This window comes from Dipodomys ordii, unplaced genomic scaffold, assembly GCF_000151885.1.
Source record: "Dipodomys ordii isolate 6190 unplaced genomic scaffold, Dord_2.0 Scaffold3, whole genome shotgun sequence".
Taxonomy (NCBI): domain Eukaryota; kingdom Metazoa; phylum Chordata; class Mammalia; order Rodentia; family Heteromyidae; genus Dipodomys; species Dipodomys ordii.
This window is the reverse complement of record NW_012267219.1, coordinates 29,096,433-29,118,439: the sequence shown is the minus strand read 5'-3', so window position 1 is coordinate 29,118,439 and position 22,007 is coordinate 29,096,433. Positions and strand designations below refer to the sequence as shown.

Below are 22,007 nucleotides of genomic sequence, written 5' to 3'. Positions count from 1 at the left end.
GGATCTCTCCATAGTGTTTAATACTTAGAAAAGAAAAAAAACAGGAAGAAAAGAAAAGAAAACAAAACCCTTAATCAAGACATCTGTTTGCTCTTGATAAAGTCTCTTGTATAAAAATTGAAATCACATTCTAGTAGAAGTTTGCATTATGGAAATCCCCAAAAGGCACAACCTATGTTCAACACGAAAGCTACTTTTAATATAAAATTAAGGCCAGCTGTGGTTTTCTATAGTACTCAGGGAAAATGTTTGTTTTTAACATTATATGTGTGTATGAAAACCAAAGTTGACTCTTCATACACCTCATTTAAAAGAATATCTCCATTGCCCTGTCTCAGCAAATTTTGTCTTTACTTTCTTCGTTAAAATATGTTGATGTAACAATTACATAGCTGAGACATAGCAGAGTACAGAAATAGCTTTTTCAGATCATGTTGAATGACAATAAGGCCAAAATGAAACCCTAGGAACTTTACACTCTAGAAGCAGTTGTAGTTTTCCTCTACTTCAGGGAAAATAATATCTCCAATAATCTATTTCCTGCTATTTAGATGCTGATTATATCTCCTAATATAACAAATTATATAGAAAACAATGCCTGCAACTGTACTTTGCAGAAGAGAAAAAAATCTCAAGTAGAATATTCTACACTTGGGTCAGACTTTTCCATCGCTGTGACAAATAACCTGAGAAAGGATTTAGAGTTAGGAAAGACCTGTTTTGTCATATGATTTCCAAGGTTTCAGTCTATCATGGTGAGGCAAGGAGGAATGGAACAATTCACATTGTGGTGGCAAGCAAGCAAAACAGGACATAACCTGGCTTTCTCCTTTTCCCCTTTTATTCCCATTTATACCCCTAGCCTATAAGATGGTGCCTCCCACATTCAGGGCAGGTTTTCTACCATGAGTTAATCCTGTCAAGAAATACCATCAGAGATACACTTTCCTCAGAGGTGTGCTTCACTAATCTCCTATGTATTTCTCACCAATCAAATTGACAATCAAGATAAAGCACCACAGGTACACTTCTTAACTTGTTACCCAAACAAATCTCCTCAAGCCATAACATTTCACTCCTGGCTCTAAAATGGCCCATGTCCATCTTAGAATGCAAAATATATTCAAGTCCCTCTCCAAGAGTACTCAGACTTTTAACAATTCCAACACTGTCCAAAAGCCCAAGTCCAAAGTCAACTCAACTGTGAACACCTACGAAGATCTGGAAACAAGTTACATACGCTCAAGAGTCAATGGCACTGTATTAACATTACTTTCCAAAAAAGGAAGGCTAGGGCAAGAGAAAGGACAAGTGAGGCCAAATCAAGATTAAAATCCAGCAAGGGGAACTTGGCTCAATGGTGGAGTACTTGCCTCTAGAGTGCATGCATGAGGCCCTGGGTTCAATTCCTCAGCACCACATAAGCAGACAAAAGCCAGAAGTGGCACCGTAGCTCAAGTGGTAGGGCACTAGCCTTGAGCTGAAGAGCTGAGGGACAGCACCCATGCCCAGAGTTCAGCCCCACAACGAACAACAACAACAACAACCCAGAAAGGCAAATATTAAATCTTAGAAATCTGTGTCCAGCATCAAGAGCATATGGTGTCACGATGTGAGTGCCAAAGGGTCTTAGGCAGCCCCTGCCCTATGGCTGTGCTGTTTGCAGCTACAGGCCTCTCTCTTGGCCTGTGCCACTCATTGCCTGCAGCTTTCCTCAGCAGATGTTCCTCTTTCTTGGCATGTCTAACATCCTGGAGTTTCTACTATTTCTTCAGCTTCTCTCTCACAGCTTCACACTTTGTCCTCTCAGAGGAAGCGTGCAGGTATCTGATTCTAGCACACATTGCCTGGTCCCCAACTTGTCCCTTAGAAGTCTGTGTGAAAACCTCTCTGAAGATCTCTTGTAACTCTTATTTTCCACATGCCTGCAAAACCAGCATCCTGTGGATAAAACCAAGATATGATGCCAACTTGAGCAAAAATCAGGCCTATAATGGCCTCTTTACATCCCTAAGCCTTCCCTGTGTCTCTAGTCTCGGGGGTGGAGGGGAAGACAGCCAATTCCTGAGCGTTGATACATGGCTTCTTTTTAATGGATCTGATTTCTTCAGCAGCCATTCTGGCCTGGGCTTTAACTTTACAAGCACTTCTTGTAAAATTTGCTCATAATTCTCATTGTAAACTTGACTAAAAGCAGCCAGTAAACCCATGCTACAGCCTAAATGCTGGGCTGCCTTGAAATGTCCTCTGCTATACTACCTAGTCTGTCACCTTTAAACTCAAGTTCCCACAAAGTCTCAGGACATGGACAAGATATAGACAAGTTATTTCCCACAATGCACACAAATGGCCTCAAGTACAATTCCAAGTGGAGTCCTTGTCTTCATATGAAACCTTCTAAAGAGAATCTTTAATGTCTACCTTCCTATCAGCATTCTGATCTTGTGAGCTCCCACCAGAAACATTCATGCTCTGTGTACAACATTCTAGGGCTCCTCTTGGCCTCTTCTCTAACCTTTGGTAAACTCTTCCCATGAAACAGTTCCCAAGGCTTCTAAACACAGCAACATCCTTCTTCTCTTGTACCATTTTTCTAAGTCATTTCTTTTTTGCAGTGACCAGACATCTGAATTAACACCTTAAAGAAAAAAATGAGTTACTTTGGCTCACGATTTCAGATGTTTGCATCCATCATAGCAAGCAAAGAGTGGCAAGGCAGAGCAGCTTGCATTATGATATCAAGAAACCAGAGAGAAACAGTGTTTTGCTTTCTTCTTTTTTTTGGTCTTTTCTTCTTTTTTTGTCTTTTTTTTTTGTCAGTCATGGGGCTTGAACTCTGGGCTTGGGCGCTGTCTCTGCGCTCTTCAGCTCAAGGTGAGGGCTCTACCGCTTGAGCCACAGTTCCACTTCCGGTTTTCCAGTGGTTTATTGGAGATAAGAGTCTCACGGACTTTCCTGCCTGGGCTGGCTTTGAACCAGGATCCGTAGATCTCAGCCTCCTGAGTAGCTAGGATTACAGGCATGAGCCACTGGTGTCCAGTGTGCTTTCTTCTTTTTCCTGATTTAGTCTATCCAGGCCCCCAATCTATAGGATGATGCTTCTTGCTTGTAGGACAGGTCTTCACCCTTAATTGTGACTAGAAGTACTTTTACACATACAGTCAGAATAGCTTTGTAATCTCCATGGTGCTTCTCAGTCCAGTCAAGTTGACTGTCAAGATCAACCACCACAACACTTTATGGAGGAAAGGGAGGTAGATGATGGACAGGAAAAGAAAGAAAAATTACATTTATGTATCCAAACATATCTTTTGTCCCATTCCTGACATTTCACAAGTTGCACCATCTTAAAAACTATGAATTTGAAATGGATTTTTGCATCTGCTCATGAGAAAATACTGCTATTGATTTGTATTTCCACAATTTAAAACTAGAAAGTCAGATAAATCCTATAACATAATTGTTTTTAGTCACTGGAAACAGTATCACAAGACTGAGTTTTGAGAAAGGAGAAAGAAACATGGCAAGCTCTATAATTGCCTCTGTTTGCTGATGTGGACAGTTCTAAGATGTAGAATGAGAAAATAAACCCAGAATCCATTGGTCCATTGAGTTAAGCAGACAGAGTTGAGTGCTCAAAGAAGCCAAGACAGTTATAAGACACTAGACCATTAGAGAGGAGGGACGCTACCCAAAGAGACAATTCCAGAGGTCTGTACAAAGATCTTCTCAAAGTTTGGGCTGAATATCAAGCTGACTATGTGTGAGCTAAACCTCCAAGAATGGAAAAAAAGTCCCCAGAAAGTAAAGTTGAATAATCCCTAGTGTTCTCATAGACTAGAAATAGTTCACAGTCTGGAAAGGCATTCAAAAAGCCTCACAGTAGAGTTGTCACTCTAGAGTAAAGGGTAGATTGGATTGATTCATCATAACAAATATTAAAAACTGGCACAAACTATCCTATCTTGTCCAGAGATGACCAGGATTTTTACAGCACATGCCTTGTGGAACAGAGTTACATCACAAACACGAGAGGCGTGTGCTTACGTGCATACACACCCACACACACCCAAAACACCCATAAAAACATTACTCAAAGGGCTCATCCTATCCCAGGGAAATCAATTACATATCAAAACACAGCATAATCTTTCTTAAAGAAGCACTTAAAAATCTAGCCAGCAAGAACATACCCATTCACAGTTCCTAATGTCCACAGTGTCACATTTGCTAGGCAAAAGAGCTCTACTAGTTGATCCAAACCACCAACACTTTTGCCCTAAATTTTGGATAAAATCTGGAACTTTTTGCCTGGGTTGTCTTGGGCCATGATTCTTCTATTTATACCACTTTTATAGATGGGGTTATAAGTATACATCATCATCACATTGGCTTATTTGAGATGGAGTCTCAGCAACTTTTTTATTGGGCTGATATCAAATCATGATCCTTCAAATCTCCATACCATAAATATGTGGAAATACAGGCAAATGTCACTGCACCCAGCAATTTCTGATTAGGAACTGAAAGAAAAGGCAAAAACCTACCCAGAAATGACACAACTGGTAGAATTAACAGGTAAGTGTATTTTTTGGGTGGGAGGGGTCCGGTAGTAGGGCCTGAACTCTGGGCCTGGGCGCTGTCCCTCAGCTCTTCAGCTCAAGGCTAGCACTCTACCACTTGAGCCACAACGCCACTTTCGACTTTTTTCTTTTTGCTTATGTGGTGCTGAGGAATCGAACCCAGGGTCTCAGGCATGCAAGGCAAGTGCTCTACCACTGAGCCATCTTCCCAGCCCCATAAGTGTATTTTTTTAAGCAGTTATTATGAGCATGTTCCACATGCTCAACACAAGCATGTTAAAAAGAGAAAACACAGGGGCTGGGAAGGTGGCTCAGTGGTAGAGTGCTTGCCCTGCATGCATGAGGCCTTGGGTTCTATTCCTCAGCACCACATAAGCAGAAAAAGCCAGGAGTGGTACTGTGGTTCAAGTGGTAGAGCACTAGCCTTGAGCTGAAGAGCTGAGGGACAGTGCCCAGGCTCAGAGTTCAGGCCCCATGACTGGACCCACCCTCCCCCCCCACAAAAAAGAGAAAACACGGAAAGGAATAGAATTTCCATAAATGAAAAACACAACAATACAATATCTGAAATAAATGTATAACACAAGAGGTTGACAGCAGGTTAGACAGTACAGAAGAAAATTGGGTGAACATACCAATAGAAGCTCCAAAGGAAGTGCAAAGAGAAAGAGCAAAATCATCAGGGATCTGTGGGACAATATTCAATGTTCTAACATCCACATAATCAGAGTCTAAAAGAAGCAGAGGTCAAAAACAATTTGAAGAAGGAAAAATAATAGGAAAAAAATCCAAATTGGATGGAAATAATCAATCCACAAAATCTAAGAAGCTCAATAAAGTGCAAACAAAAGAAACAGAAAGGAATGCATCTCAAACTTGTCAAGGGGATTCAAAGAACGAGTAGCTTTTAAAACAAATGGCACGAGAATGAATTAGACAATTACATGTAAATAGCTAGTTTATACATGCAGAAAAATTAATTCAAACTGGGCTTTAGACTTAATGTAAGAGCTACCATCTGTAAAACTCCTAAAAAAAGCAGATATGATCTTGAGTCAAGCAAAAATTTCATAGATGGGGCATAAGAAACAGAAACTGTTAAAAGGTAAATACTGATAAACAGAACTTCATAAACATTAAACCATTTTAAAACACTGTTAAGATTTTTTAAAGCCTCAGACTGGGATAAACCATTTAAAAATCATGCCTAACATATATTTATATATAGTGATTTATAAAAAATATACCTCAATTAGAAAAAAATACATTAATAAAAAGCTCAACACCATCAGTCAACAAGAAAATTAAAATTAAAATCACAATGGGATACTGCTCACATTCACTATCAAGGGTAGGGTTAAGAAGAATGGTAATTCCTAAGTGATAGTGAAGATGTGTAACAATTAGAATCGTCTATATACACCATTCGTGGAAATACAGTAGAGCACTACAACTTTAGAAAAAAGCCTGGCAGCTCCTTATCAACCTTTACTTACATACCACCTAATGCTTCCTTTCCTCAGCACCAGTGTACAGTGGCAACTTATGTCCTCAAAATGGCTCCCATTTGAATGTTCTTACCACTCTCATTCATAATAGCTGAAATCTATAAACAACTCAAATGTCACCTCTCACTTCTTTTTTTCTCCTCCCCCCAGTCCTCCCCGCAGTCCTGGAGCTTGAACTCAGTGCATGGGTGCTGTCCGTACCTTCTTCTGTTCAAGGCTTAAGCCATAGTTCCACTTCTTGCTTTTTTGGTAGTTTATTGGAGATAAGAGTCTAACAGACTTTCTTATCCTAGGTTGGCTTCAAACCACAATCCTCAGGTCTCAGCCTTCTGAGTAGCTAGAATTATAGGCATGAACCACTAGTGCCTGGTTAATCTCTCAATTCTTGAATGGTTGGTTCCCTTGTCCATGTGCTTTTCTGAAACCTTTGTGAACTGTCCCTTATTCCCTCCAAGGTCCCAAAGCTATCTCTATCTACCCAATCTCAGTATGGTTTTCAGTCTTCTTTTCTTCTTAATTGCACATTACATTTCTTTCTTTACACCCTTCTTTTTTGTGCCTCTACAATAATGAAATTTGTTTTCCTGCATTGCTTACTGATCCTTTCTTGTATTTTTTCAGGCTCTTCTTTCTGATATCTCACCATGGTAGACCCCAAAGTGTGGCTTTTCATGTTAGCTTTTGTTCTCACATTGCTTCCTTTGCCTCTCATGTGAGCTGTTCTTCCCCTTAGCACCATCTCTCCTTGTCTGCACTGCTCTCCTCTTTGCCATGTTGATGCTCTAGAAGAGAACTTTCAGTCCCCTGACCACCTGAGCTTCTTCAAATATTCTATAACTGAATAAAGTCAACTATGATGTATAATAATAGCTCCAAATTGGACTCCAATAACCTTTGTTCAAATATTAGCTCTGCAACTTACTCATGAGATGATCTTAAATAAATTAACATTTTCTCAGTTTCTATACTTGAAAGATGAGAAAGAATAATGCACCATAGATTAAGAATGGAACAAAAAAAGATAAAAGCACTTTGACAAATAGAAGTCATTATGAAATGTGACTATAAGTCTCCAACAAATCTATGTCTCTTATATGTGCTGATCATTGCCTATGCACTTGTGGGCAAGCAGACAAGGTCACCTGCATTTGTGGAGCTTGTAATCTGCAGAGAAATAAAAGCAATTAAGCAAGTAGAAAATAGATGTGGTACAATTCTGAGTTTGGAAGAAATAACAGGTGTTGGTGCTTGAAATAACACATGAGAAGAATCTAATCTAGACTGTGATAAAGAGGGATGATGAAGAAAATTTGAACAAAGTGACATCTAAGATGATACCCAGGAAGTTTGAGATGGCCAAGTTAGAGGATGAGGCATTGGGCGTCAATGGTGTGAAATGTGTTCAAGGCCAGGGCATATGGAGGACAAGGGCTGGGAAGGGAGCATCTCAGAGTTTTCTAGGAACAAGAAGATACTGTGGTCAGAGTGGGAAGTTGGGTACAAAGAGTGGGAACAAAAGCAGGAAGGAAGCCAGGTGCCAGTGGCTCATGCCTGTAATCCTAGCTACTCAGGAGGCTGAGATCTGAGGATCACCGTTCAAAGCCAGCCTGGGCAGAAAGTCCATGAGACTCTTTATCTCCAGTTAACCACCAGAAAACTGAAAGTGGCACTGTGGCTCCAGTGGTAGAGGGCCAGCCTTGAGCTGAAGAGCTAAGGAACAGCTCCCAGGCCCACACCCTACAACTAACAAAAAAAGAAAAAGAAAAGAAAAGAAAAATGCAGCAAGGGATGGGCAGGTAAAAGAGGTAGATCCATATATGCAATTCTAAAACAGAGCAAGCAAACACAAGATATCACTTATCCAAGATATGGCCAAGCATGTTAATTTTTAAAAAATCAAGTTCATCATTATTGGGATGTTACCCAGATTGATAATCAGCATCTAAGAGGTCTGTCAATGAATTCAGCCCCTGAGCTCAGTTCAGCGATTGGGCTGCATCCTAAAGAAAGCAAGAAGACATGTGCCCAGGCAAAGGTTACATACATGCCAATTTATTTATTAAGATTTTAAGTGATTTGTTACAGTGATTTATCTCAGTGATTTGTTTTTAAAATTACTTCCTGCATCTTTGTGTGTCAAGAAGGAATCAGTATCATTACATTTTCAAAGGATACCATTAATCTCATGCATTTATTAGAATCACAAGTACAGGTAGGATGAACCATATGTGATATTTTCTTTAATCTTGTATTTTAAATTTTATTTGGACCAGGAATGACTAGTTGCAAAGCAGATGTGTAATAGGATGAAAAAAAAAAACATTAGGCTAGAAGTTTCTGGATTCCATTTTACCTGTTGCTTGGCCTTTGACAGGTTACTTTAAGCATTCTGTGCCTCAGTTTCCCCTAGTTGGTATGGATCACTGATTGCAAAGAGACTTCTGATACTCATGTCCTTTGACTCCAAAGTCAAAGGAAACATTAAGATTCCATACATTTGGGGTAAATTTTAGAATTTATTTTTAGCCCCATCTTTATTTTTATTTTGATCTTCTGCTGTTTGTTGTTCCTCCTTGCAGTTCTGTCATTCTTCTTCCCTTTGAAGATATTTAAAAAGCAGTATTTTCATCAGTTTAAACTGATGAAACTGCCCTTGAAACATGCAAAGAGGCTTTTGTGTACTTACAACTCGAGGTTATTACCGTACAAGTAAGTCACTTGAGTACACTGCATTCCTCAGGCTGCTTCAGTGAGAGCCTTAGTGGGTCATACTGTCCTATCTCAGGAGATAAGACTCCCCTACTTTCAAAGGTGGGCTATCTGATGAAACAGGGTGCCTAAGACTATGGAGTGTGAGCTAGAGGATTAAGGTGCAGCAAAAGACAGACACACTTCTCCAAGACAAGTAGGTGCTTCACTTAAAGTGGTACAGTCAAGGACATATGTTCTAAAATTAAACTAGCCAGCTGCTCCACAGAAGAACGCCCATATGTCAATTGCGTCTTCTTGTCCAGCCTTCTCCTTCCTTGAAAATCAGAATCCCCACTCTCTGCAACACTTTAAAAACATCAGAAACCCCATACATGTTTCTAGAGATTACCTAGTCAGGAAAGTAGAAACCCAGCTTGGAGCATGTTAGGAAAAATGAAACTGTGGATGGTAAATCCTTTTTGCATCTACTAATGGATAATTTTTTAAATGTAACTAAAAGAAAGTGATAGAGCACCAGCTGAGCAAGCAAGCTAAGTGAGCATGAGATCCTGATTTCAAACCCTAGTATCTCACTCTCTCTGACACACACACACACACAAAATTAGTCCAAAAGAAGACAAGAAAAAATGTATCATAACAGAGTTAAACATAACCACATCAATAATCACATTAAATATAAAAGATATAAACAGTCCAGTGCCTGGCACTGGTGGCTCACATTTGTAATCCTAAGCTACTCAGGAAGCTGAGAGCTGAGGATCACAGTTCAAGGCCAGCCCAGGCAGAAAAGTCCTAGAGACTCTTATCTCTAGTTAACCACCAGAAAACTGGGTGGTGCTCAAAGTGGTAGAGCTTTTAGCCTTAAGCAAAAGAGCATAGGGATAGGATGTAAGCCCTGAGTTCAAACCCCAGAATCAATTAAAAAAAAAAAACAAACAGAAAAATTCACTCCAGTTAAAGGAAAATATTATCAGATTAATAAAATGTTTTAAAAGATTAACTGTGCTATCTATAAGAAACACCCTTTAAATATAATTGCATGCCTCAATTAAAATGATGGTGTTAAGTTATAATACAAAGACACTTCAAAAGAAAGCATTAGTGGTTATCTGATTCATTTAAAGTTGACTTTAGAGCAAAGACAATTACCAGCAATAAAGAGGGATACTTCATACTGATAAGAGTCAACCTATCAAGACAATAAAACAACCTTAAATGTAATGCACCCAATTGCAAAATAAATAAAGCAAAAGGTGCAAGAAGAAATATATAAGTTGGTCATTATAATTGGAGATTTCAGTACCTTTCCTAGGGCACAGGGAACATTTATCAAGATAGATAATGAATTGGGTTACAAAATGAGTACCAATAAATGTGAAAGAATTCATATCACACAAAGTATTTTCTCTGAATTCGTATTCAACAAAAAAAAATCAGAAAAATTCTTAGATGTTTGGAAATTAACATACTTTTGAATAACCTATAGGTCAAATACAAAATCAAAAGAAACATTTGTAACAATTTTTCAACTGAATAAAGATGAAGACACTTGTGGGATGTAGAGCTGGGGGTGTGGCTCAAATGCTTCATTTCTTGCCAGCAATCAAGACCTTGAGTTCAAATCCCAGTACCACCAAGAAGAAGGGAAAAGGAGAGGAGGAATAGAAAGTGGAAAGAAACGAAACAACAAAAGCTGCAGAATGCAACTGAAAAATGACTTGGGGGAAAAGAAAGGTCTCAAATCAGTGATCTAAGGCTCCATTTCAAGAAACTGGTTATAGGAATCCAAAGTAAGCAGAAGAAAGTAAATAATAAAGGAACAAAAGGACAAATGCAGTTATGTTCCCAAAGCCCCATTTTTGGTAAATAAGAAACTGAGTCCAGAAGCCATGGGAAAGATGCAATGTTTGTATTTATTTGGTTGTTTGCTCATACCTATCTGACCCTTCTTAAGAACATGAAGAATCCATGGAGCTGTTTTGAGAGGCTCATAAGCTTCTTTCTTCCAGAGTGCAGGATTTGTGATAAGAGCATCTTGCTTTCTTAGTTCTTCTAACTCTATTCTCTGTTTTTTTTAATGAAATCCAAAGAACAGTTATATGTTTTATACGTCTTAGTGGTAATTATGAAATGCTACAATGTGCCAGAGACTATGAGACATGCTGGGGATACAGCTGCAACCAAGCAAGATCCCTGCCCTCTAAACACTTATGAGAGACACAGCCATGCTAATAGCAACTCATAATGGGTGAGTGTACAGGTGCTAGCATGGAAAGCACAACTCCAAAGGTATCCATAGAATGGATAATCAACTTGGATTTGAACTGCTCCCCAAGATAGTAGCTAAAAGGAACTCTTTACATGATAACTACATTTTGTGTGGTTTTCTTTTCTTTCTTTTTCTTTTTTTTAAATTTGTATTGTTTTTGGTGCTGGGGACTGAGCCCAAGGCCTTGTGCATGTAAAGCATGCACTCTACCACTGAGCTATAATCCCCAATTCCATGTTTCTTCAATTATTATGATTCAGCATAGGCAATGAAATTTTAGGTATGACCTCCTTAGATTCTGTGTACCTAATATTCACTATTTTACATTTTTTTTACAGTACTGGGGATTGAACTCAGGGGCTTATGCTTGCTAGGTAGGCACTCTACTATTAAACCATGCCTTTAGCTTGATATTTACTCTTTATTCTGTCCAGACTGTACTGATACTGTTTAATGTGTATGTGTATAAATTCTACCAATGAAAGTCAACCTAAGTATTTTTAACCTACTTAGGACTTTCAAATGACTGCTTCATTAAACCAGGGCATAAGGCATAAGAAATGGTAGAATGCACATCCTCAGGTGAAGTCTGAGGGATCCTACATTCAGAGAAGTCAGGCCATACCAGAAAAATGTGAAGATTCTACAAACTAAGCAGCAAAGGGTCCATGATTCATTCAAAAGATTAAATATTTTTAAATTTATTATACATTTTCTTTGATGAACTGATTTCACATTTGGACTTTACTATGTGTGTCCACATTTGAGCTAAATGTTATTCATCAGTTTGCCTACTGATTGCAGCCTGGTTAAATAAATTATGTCATTTCCATGCACTCGTTTTCTAAGTGTGTGTGTCAAAAATTATATAACGTTGTTTCTCAGACTTTCCTACAGCTTCCAGAACTTTTGGCTAATACCAAGAGTAGTATGAAACTTTACTGTGCATAAGAATCACCTGGAGGGCTTGTTAACACACAGATGGCTGGGCCAGTCCTGCAGAGTTAAACTAGATTCAGTTAATCTAGGATAGGATTCAAGAATGTGCATCAAGAATGTGCTTAACAAGATCACTAGGGATGCTGCTGGTCTGAGGACCACACTGTGAGAAGCACTGATGTAGGGATGTGTTTATCAGCTTGAAAGAATACTCACAAAGGTATACAAAGCAGCTGACAGGATACTAAACATGTGTGTGTGTATATAGGACACAGACATTTAGAAGAAAAGGTTACTGAGAATTGCTACTTACTGGAATTGCTAGTTGTCTTGGGATGGATCAGCTTGTAGGTATCTACTGTCTTCTACATTTTAAGTGACAGATATTTTTTCCACTGAGAAGAAACAGTAACTACTAAAATATAATAAAATTTACTTAATTTAAGGAGATAGGATTGTGAGGTCTCAGCCAATAGCACTGACAGGACAAAAGTATCAAACTAGGCTTGATCCTCATCTGAAAACCTTGATCTTGGCTTTTAAAACATACCTTGTCGGGGGTGTATGTTCAGAAGCAATCCGAGACAGAGACCCATAGATACATCCTGGTCCTCACGGTGACAAAATCCAGAAAAGACTGAAGTGAGATAGAGGGTTTCTAAATTTTGTCTTTCTTCATTTCAGTAGTGCCACACAGGTTTCTTCTGGGGACATTTGGAGAAAACCTGGGTGGGACCCAAAGGGCGACTTGCCAGAAGCTTCTTTGTTTCCTGATCCAGGCTAGATCCATTTCCCAGGGTATCAGATTAAGGCGTCTCCTTTCTGGAAAAAAAAATAGATTTCATGGTTTAAATTCCCGTTGACTTTTGTGTCTGTGGCACTCTGCTGTATCCCTTCCAGCAGGCAGCCTCCGGGGTCATGATGTCCCTTCCCTACTGATAGCAGCGTGCCAACTGTGGTGTCATGCACGCCCAGACAGAGCTGCCATTCAGCCTCCACAGGCTGAGATCAGGAAGCAAAAAGGGCTTCTAAATTGTCCCAAACCTTGAGAGATCTTCCTCCAGCTTTGCTGAACCAACTCCCAGAGACAGGGAGGGGTCAGAGGGAAGGGAGAGAGAGGGAGCTAGGGTAAATGTCAAGGGTAAATATGTGACCGGAACCAAGAGACCAAAACAGCTGCCACCAATGTTCAGGAAAAGGAAAGGGTGGGCAGACAACATACAGAAGTGCACCATAGACTTTTCAGCAGAATACTTCTTTGGTCAGCACTGAGTTATTCTTTCCTTTGTCCTTGTGTTACTATGATTGGTAAAACAGTAGGATAGCCACATCATTTATACTACTTAGGGCAAGAGTTCTTCATGAACATCTAACAAAAATGCTAGTGTTTGCAATGGCATCTTAAAAATAAGTCCCAGTTAAAACCACAGTGCAGTCAAGTTTTTTGTCTTTCAAAATATGAAAACATGAAACCATGTTCTGGTTTCTATCTTTACAAGAAAAAGGCACAATTTCTACACTGACTCTCAAATACATGACCTATTACTTTGCTGGAAAAATTTATTCCCAAATATGTTGTTTTCTACCACTTCACCTGTAAATAGGTGTAGTGAAAATATTTAAGAAGTAGCTTTTAAAGTAAGATTTACATGTTTCTAACTAAACAAAAATATATACACATGGTTTAATTATTACAATGTTTACGCAAAACAAGTTTTTACCTCTCACCTTCTAATACTATAACATGGAACTCAGCGTGTCAATCTATGTAGAACATAAGGAAGTTATTTGGAGTCCTTATCTATTACCTAAGCAGTAAGAATAAATTTGTGATTAAGTCACTTACCAAAAATTTATTAAGTATCTATTGTGTGCCAAGCACTAACCTGGGACACAACAGTGATCACCCCTAAGAAATTTAATTGTATACTGGAAAGTCAACAACATAGAAAATGTCAAGTAGTACTACTATGAACAAAAATATGGCAGAACCATTTGAAGAGCTGGTATTTTATTCTGAAGAAAATGGGGTGTTGGAATGGAGATGGAGAGTCAAGGGAATGAAGTGATCCAGCTATTGTTTCTAGAGAATCATTCTGGCTATTCACAAAGGCTGGGTGTACCTTGAGTTACCACCTCCTGCGATGATGTTTTGCTGAGGACAATTCTGTTTCCTATAGATCTGGAGGTGTGATCCTATACTCTCATTTTTTTGTTTTTTTTTTTTGCCTTTTCAATGCTTTTTGTGAAGAAAAATATTATGTGACAAAATTTTTATAGCCAAATTATTCCTAAATCATTTTTTTCCTGTAAGTTACTTTTGGATACCTTCTTACTAAATGGAAGTTTTTCAAAAAACGTTTTTTCTATATTTGATCATGACTTTATTTTCATACTACTTGCTTATCAAAATATTTCCTTTTTCACCAGCCCTTGCTCCCCCAGATAACAGATCCATTAGAGAGTTTTGTGCCACTCAACCCAGAGCTTCTTTGGACCCTCCTATATTAATTCACACATGCCCAAAAGCTTCCCAGTAGTCCTCCAGTTTCCATCTCAGAACCAGTTTTAAATTGCCCTTAGAGTCTATAAACTGCAGAATAAGAAATTTTGATAATTAACCTTGCATTGAAATACTGCTAACCAACTTGACAGTCACTTTTCCCCCTATACTTTAAGTGATTTTGACTATTTTAGAAATCAAATCTGTCCTCAAGGGAAGTATTTTTACTACAGATAAGGACATGAAGAACAAAGGTGCTACAAGCTTATCAGACAGTTCTAGAAACCTTAAGGTGTTTGTAGCAGTAGTAGTGTAGCCCCAATCAATAACTGGTTAGTATTTGAAAGTGCCAGATTTCATTTTAAAATGTAAGTTTCTAAACTTGATTTTGCAATTGCTCTTTAACTAGTCTACCTGTTTAAATTCTTTGCTCTTATTTATTTAGATGCTGGGGATTGGACTTAGACTGGATTCTAGCCTAGAATCCAGACTGCATTCTAAAAGGCAAAAACTAAGGGCACTCAGTGGTAGAGCACATGCTTAGCATGCTTGTAGCCCTAGGCCCAATCCTCAGCACCTAAATAAATAAAAGAAGTTATTTCTTTTTTTTTTTTTTTGCTTTTCTCCCCTTTGATTTATCCCCTGTTGTCACTGGTTTTGATTTTAGTACCCTATGTCTTGTATATATGTTTATCCATTTTGGTGAAGGATAAAGGAATAACAAAATGGTGAGACAAATGACAAAGGATGAACCAATGCAACAGTGATACTCACAAGACACTATGTTAGAAATGAACTTTACAACTGGGGGGGGGGGAGCAGAGGGGGGCGGGAAAGTGGGAGAAAACAGGGAGAATAACAATGTTCAACAAGAAATGTACTCATTACCTTCATTACCTTACTTATATAAATGTAACCTCTCTGACATCACCCTTAAAATAAATAAAGATAAAAACAAAAAAAAATCCAGTCTTTCCCCCAAACTGAAGGTATCTCTTTTAAAAAATGCAATGGTTGAAAGTGGCTCTATGGCTCAGGTAGTAGAGTGGTAGCCTTGAAGTGGTAGCTGAAGAGCTGAGGGACAGTGCCCAGGCTCAGAGTTCAAGCCCCACGGCCAACAACAACAACAGTTCAAATTTGATATCTTCTCTGTCTACAGCCTTCCAGTGGTTTTCATTAGTTAGAAAATCTCTTAACTTCAGGCACTAAAGGGCTTGCTTTATGTTGCCTACCACCTGTTTTCTGTCTGTTCTAGCCACTTTTGCTCCTCCATCTCCGGTCACATACAGTCACAGTGACTTTGTTCATTTTTGTTTTGAGATGGGGTCTCACTATGTGGCCCAGTCTGGTCTCAAACTTTCAGGCTCAAGTGATCTTTCCATGTTTATCTCCCAAGTAGGCTGTGCACCACCACACCTGGCTTCACACTGACCTTGTTTGTTCTTTCTGGAACAAGTCAAGCTTGAGTACATTGCAGGGCATTTAATTTTGCTGTTCCTTCTGCTAACAATGTTTTTCTTCAATATCTATACCTGGCTGCCTTCTCCAGAAGCCAAATCTCTGCAGGCTACTTAAATGTATACTTAGTCTATATCTACATAGGCCACACATCTGTTCCTTAGAATAAGAAGGTGGGTCTTTCTCCAGGTGTAACTATGGTCTATGTTATCTCATCACTCACAGATAACAAGACATAAAAACTAAACTGGAGCACACTGGGCAAACAATTTGGGGTTTTCATACAGTTCTGTGCACACATGGTATGTTATTTCTCTTTACAGGTTATTTTCAGAGCTTTGTCACCACCATATGATGTGGAGAACCCTTATAGTGCCAAAGTTCAGGAGCAGCTGAAGATCACCAACCTCCGTGTGCAGCTGCTAAAACGGCAGTCTTGTCCCTGCCACCGAAATGACCTGAATACAAAGCCTCAACATTTTACACACTATGCAATCTATGATTTCATTGTCAAGGGCAGTTGTTTCTGCAATGGCCATGCTGATCAGTGCGTACCTGTTGATGGCTTCAGACCTGTCAAGGCCCCAGGAACATTCCATGTGGTAGGTAAAATAAATCCTCATCTATGAAAAAGAAACCACAAATTACCTTCAGCTTTGGGCATTGGTTGTCTAAATTTCCTGAATGTTGCTATATGCCAACATAGCATTTCTTGTTTCTTTCTCTCCTCCACTGCCACAACTATCCTATAAAGTGCCTCATAACTTGTTTTTGAAGCTTCAATTTTAGAATCATAGTCAAGCATGATAACTAGATTCCTTGGAAAACATCCATGCCAGTTTTTAATACTGTGGCCTTCAGATAGGAAGTGTAAGGTGATCAGTAGCAAGAGGCAGGCATAATCATATTAGTGGCATTACTGCACTGAAGCCAGCTTTGACAGTAAATAGGGACCATTGTTGAGTAGATTTTGAAGTGGAGAAAAAAAGAACCTCAACTTAATGCCTGGTCTCTTTGCTTTCTAGCCAGTAGCGTGAATAAGAAGGATCCTCTGTGAAGAACCCCCAGTTCCCTGAACTCTAAGGCAGAGTTAACCTCTCTGTCTTCTCTTGTGCTTCCTCTGAACTTGTACTTGCCTGCCTCCTCCCCTGGAGACATGACCTTCCTGAGGACACAGCCTGTATGATTTTTGCATCCTCAAGACTTAATGTGTTAGCTGAGCCAGAAGTAGGAGGTCAGTAAACATTTGAATGACTGCATCAGAGAAATAGGAAGAGGATAAAAAGTTAGTATCATCATTTATTTGTCCACATTTCATCATCTTCCAGAAAGAAACAGAAGGTCTCAGATAACAAGTGTCTTGTTGGGACACATTTAGAGCCATGTATGAGGATTAGGCAAGGGGAAGGTAACTAGGATAACACTCTACTCCTTTAATTTTATATGTTGTTTTGACATTTTTGAGCAAAGAAAACCCACACAGAAAAGTAAAAAGGCCTCAGAGTATCCTTGCTGCATTGTTAAAGGGTAGATTCCATATTTTTCTTTCTCCCATCTTGGTATAGGCTGGACTACCAGGAGCCAAGGATCAATTAGCTAGCATGACAACATATGCTGGCTGGGCTGAATCACTAGCATTGATGGGGTAATTCAGATGAGTAGGACAATTAAGTCCTGAGGATGCAAAAATCATATAGTCTCTGTCCTCAGGAGGGTCATGGTCTTAGGGAGAGGCAGGCAAGTAATGAATAACAAAGCGAGAAATAGTCTATTACTTTTAGAAGTAAATTTCAGGCTTCTGAAGTAGGAAAGAATGCAGCTTTCATGCAATAAATACCCCCTGGTTTCTAGACACCAAAGGACCTTTGAAATAGTTCCTCAAACAAAGTTTGTAATACTTTTGGTATATCTTGATCCATTCAGGTTATGGTTTAAATTCAAAATAGCCCGTGATCTATCTACTACACTGTCTATAAACTAAAAGGCTTGTGTCAAGTAGGCTGCTCATAAATTTCCACCATTATATTTAGTGAATTAGTGAAAGTACAACACACAGGCCTTTTGTTTCCTAAACTGTCTCTTATAATCCAAGCTTTATAAGACCACTTCAAAGTAGAGTCCTGAGCAAAAGGACCAAGTCACTCCTAGAGACACCATAATGTAGCACAGAGTAGGCAGACCATAAATATTTGTAGAGTGAATGACCTATATGACAACCTGAAAAGCTTTCATCAATGGGACTGAATTGCCAGCATCGTCAAAAGCTTTATGAAACATTCATGAGTGTCCATTTAAAAAGTCATTTCTTTAAAAAAATTAATAAATTTTCTGAATATAAACTTTCAAAGACTTATCAATACTTCCTAAGGGGAAACAACTCCAGAAGTTTCTCTTTATTTTGACAGTTTCAGTAAGGCATAATTATTCACTCAAGGTTCAAAAGATTTTTGTAGAAGCCTTAAAATAAAATTATTCTATACAATATTCTGTCAGCAATAAAGTGAGCCTCTATGAAGAAATTAAGTAGCCAAGTAGAGGGGATTATGAAATGTTTTTCCACTTCTGAAGGAAGTTAAGAGTGAGAGGTCTCCATAGAATGAAAACCTCATTTCCTGCCTCACCTCAGGTTGCTTAGTATTACCTGACAGCTTGTGAAAAAAAATGCAGATTCTCAGCCTCTAACAGAAGACCTACAGAATCAAAGAGTATAGATGAAGGGTCTACCAATCTATTTAAAAAGCTCCTCAGATGATTCAGATGCTTGCTAGCATTTGAGAGCCCTATGCCGGTTCTCACAGCTCACACTGTTGCTGGAATGAGTAACTACTTAATGAAATCTAATATAATAAGGGCTAGAAGTTTTCATGGCTAATGATAGTGAGTTAAGAAAGTTAATGGAAATGATACTTGGTTTATTTCTAAAGCTACCTGAGATTTTAGGCTTTGCTCCTTTCTTTTGGGGAAAAAAGTTAAAAATTTAAATAATACCACCTTCTACATGACCCACCCCTTCTTCCCAGATCATTCCTTTTAGCTTTTCCCAGTTTTACTTTTTTACCTCTTTATCTTGCTAGAAAACAGAAGAATGCAAGGCTAAGAACCTGGTATTGAAGTCACACAAACCTGAATGTGACTCATCCCAGCATTTACTCCTTGTCACTGAGTCACAGTTTTCTGAAATAAGGATATGCACTTCTGTAGTTACTATGAAGATTCAAACACATGATGGCAAGCCAGGTGCTGGCAGTTTATGCCTGTAAGCCTAGCTACTCATGAGGCTTAGATCTCAGGATCACGATTCAAAGCCAGCCTAGACAGGAAAGTCCATGAGACTCTTAACTCTAATTAGGAAAGTCCATGAAACTCTTAACTCTAATTAACCACCAAAAAGATGGAAAATGGAGCTGTGGCTCAAGTGGTAGAGAGCCTTGAGGGAAAAAAAAGGATAAGAGACAGCAACCAGACCATGAGTTTAAACCTCAGGACCAACACAAAATAAGTAAGTAAATAAATAAATAAATATGATGGCCAGTGTCTGGGTTATGGTAAAGGAAACTTACATTGCTGTTACTATTATATTTAATATCTTAGCCACTTCTGTCTACACTTTCTCCCTCATCCACTTCTTGACAAAAATAAATGTTAGATTATGTGCTGGTTGACATATTTACAGGATTGGGGGTTTGTGGCAAGAAAAACTCTACTTTGACTCCAGCCTGCTGAGATCCCAGGAATTATGTGAAGAAAAGACTTTAAGCGTTCTTCTCTTTGCAGCTGTGGAGAACTGTTTCCTAACAGCTGGTGATGTTACAGCTGTTGGATAATGGATGGGAATAAGGAGGAATGTGGAGCATTTTGGAGTTTTACTAAAATATCCATTGGCTAACACAGAGGTCTCAGAGTACCATGTGAAATTTAAGTGCTTTGAGCTACACTTGTGAAGGTGGCTTTTCTTTTGTTATCAGAAACTCATTAGCAAACAGAGTCAATATTATGACTATGTGTTTTATATCTCAGTGTCAACATTGAGACCTGTGGAACCATATTAATGGAATTAATGATAGTTAGTCACCTGGCTATTTAAAGCAGGTTTTAGAATTATTCATATTGTCTTATTCCAAAAGTTTTTAGCAACTGAATCAGTATACTTATTTATGTATTAGTGTTTACATATTTTATGTGTCATAATTTCAGATCATATTTAAGACCATAATTTTCATCTTTTTTAAAAAATTCATTAAGCTGGAAGCCTGTAATCCTAGCCATTCAGGAGTATGAGACCTGAGGATTATAGTTCAAAGCCAGCCTGGGCAGGAAAGTGCATAAAACTCTTCCCTACAACTAACCACCAAAAAGTCAGAAATGGCTCTGTGGCTCAAGTAGTACAACACTATCCTTGAGCATAAAAGCTCAGGGACAGTACTCAGGCTCTGAGTTATAGCTCTATATTGGTGCATGCTCACACGCATGCATGCATGCATGCATACATGCACACGCGCACACACACACACACACGTTACTATTTTTTGAAAAACCAAAGTATACATAGAACTCTGTTGAATCTTCATAATCTTTTTTTTGTCAGTGTCAGTTGTGGGGCCTGGGTGCTGTCCCTCAGCTTGGTCCCTCAGCTTTTTTGTTCAAGGGTACCACTCTAGCATGTAGAGCCACAACCCTACTTCTAATTTTCTGGTGGTTAATTGAAGATAAGAATCTCACAGACTTTCCTGCCTGGGCTGGTTTTGAACTGCAAGCCTCAGATCTCACCCTTCTGAGTAGCTAGAATAAAAGGCATGAGCCACCAGTGCTTGGCAAATCTTCACAATCTTAAGGAAAAGGATAGAAGATTTTAACATAATTACTAAGCTATTAAGTGGGATCATTAAATCAAAAATTTTAAAATTCCTATATAATAAAACATACATGCATGTTTGTATATGAACATCTATAAATTAGTTTTGTCTAAATTTATAGATTTGAACATTTTAACCACCATATGTTACAAATACAAATAATTATAATTAACCACTTACTGTGCCAGGTCTTATGCTCTCATACTGAAAATATTGATTTTATTCTTTATGATAACTATATAAAGTTTCATAACTTTCTTTCATAGATGAGGAACTGAAGCTTGCAAATGTTAACTGACTTCCTAAAAGCTAATAAAGGTAGAGTTATGTGTTGGTGCCAGACACCAAAGTTCATTTTCTTATTGCTGTGCTATGAAAGGCAGGGATCTACACAGGGATGACATTATGCCAAGAGCAGAAAAAAAAAAGGTCATGATGAACCATTTTATCTAATGTAAGGATGTAAAAGAGCAAAGACAATTCTTATCACCAAAGTTTAGCTGCTCTAACTTTTATAAAGGGTTTTGTTGTTGTTTGGTTTGTTGGTTTGGTTTTTTGAGACAGGATGTCTCTATGTAGCCCAGGCTGGTCTTGAATTCATCATACTCTTTTCTCAGCCTGATAAGTGCTATGAATACAGATGTGTAGCACCATGCCCAGCTACAAACTGAATCCTTACCGTGACTTGGGAGGAACATGTTTTTATATCTATTTTGAAGATAAAGGAAATCAAAGTAGAGAGGCTAGTTTGATTATCTGAAGTCACAGTAACAGGGCAATAATTCACACTCATTACTTCTTACTACGAAACTTCTATTCTCATCCCAGTAGTTACCAAGAAAAATCTTAATAAAGCCTCTTGTTACAGGAATAGGCAATATATTCATATCATCCACATTTTTTTATGGACCAAGATATTAGTATTAATTTTCATTTGTCCTTCATTCAATGATTAGTGGATTGCCCAACGGAAAGAAAATGAGAAAGAATGAAAGCAATCACTTTAGATAATCTGCAAGTAACTAATTTAGAAGTGGTTGTCTTTTGGGGGATGGGTAATGGATATCTTTGGCTTCATTAGGAAGAGAACATTTTGGATTTTTGCTGCTACTGAAAGGCAGCAGCAACCCTACTCGTTTCATTGTTCCCATTAGAATCTGAAGATATGTTAATCTATCACCA

At 38.5% G+C, this 22,007-nt stretch overlaps 1 protein-coding gene across 1 annotated transcript in view; it reads left to right on the top strand.

Annotated features, from left to right (window-relative positions):
• Positions 1-22,007, top strand: part of Ntn4 (netrin 4) — a 93,966-nt gene that overhangs the window by 20,239 nt on the left and 51,720 nt on the right. Inside the window, exon 2 of the mRNA XM_013022589.1 lies at positions 16,296-16,574. Coding sequence (XP_012878043.1) covers positions 16,296-16,574 — 279 coding nt within the window. The remainder of the gene's footprint in view (positions 1-16,295; positions 16,575-22,007) is intronic.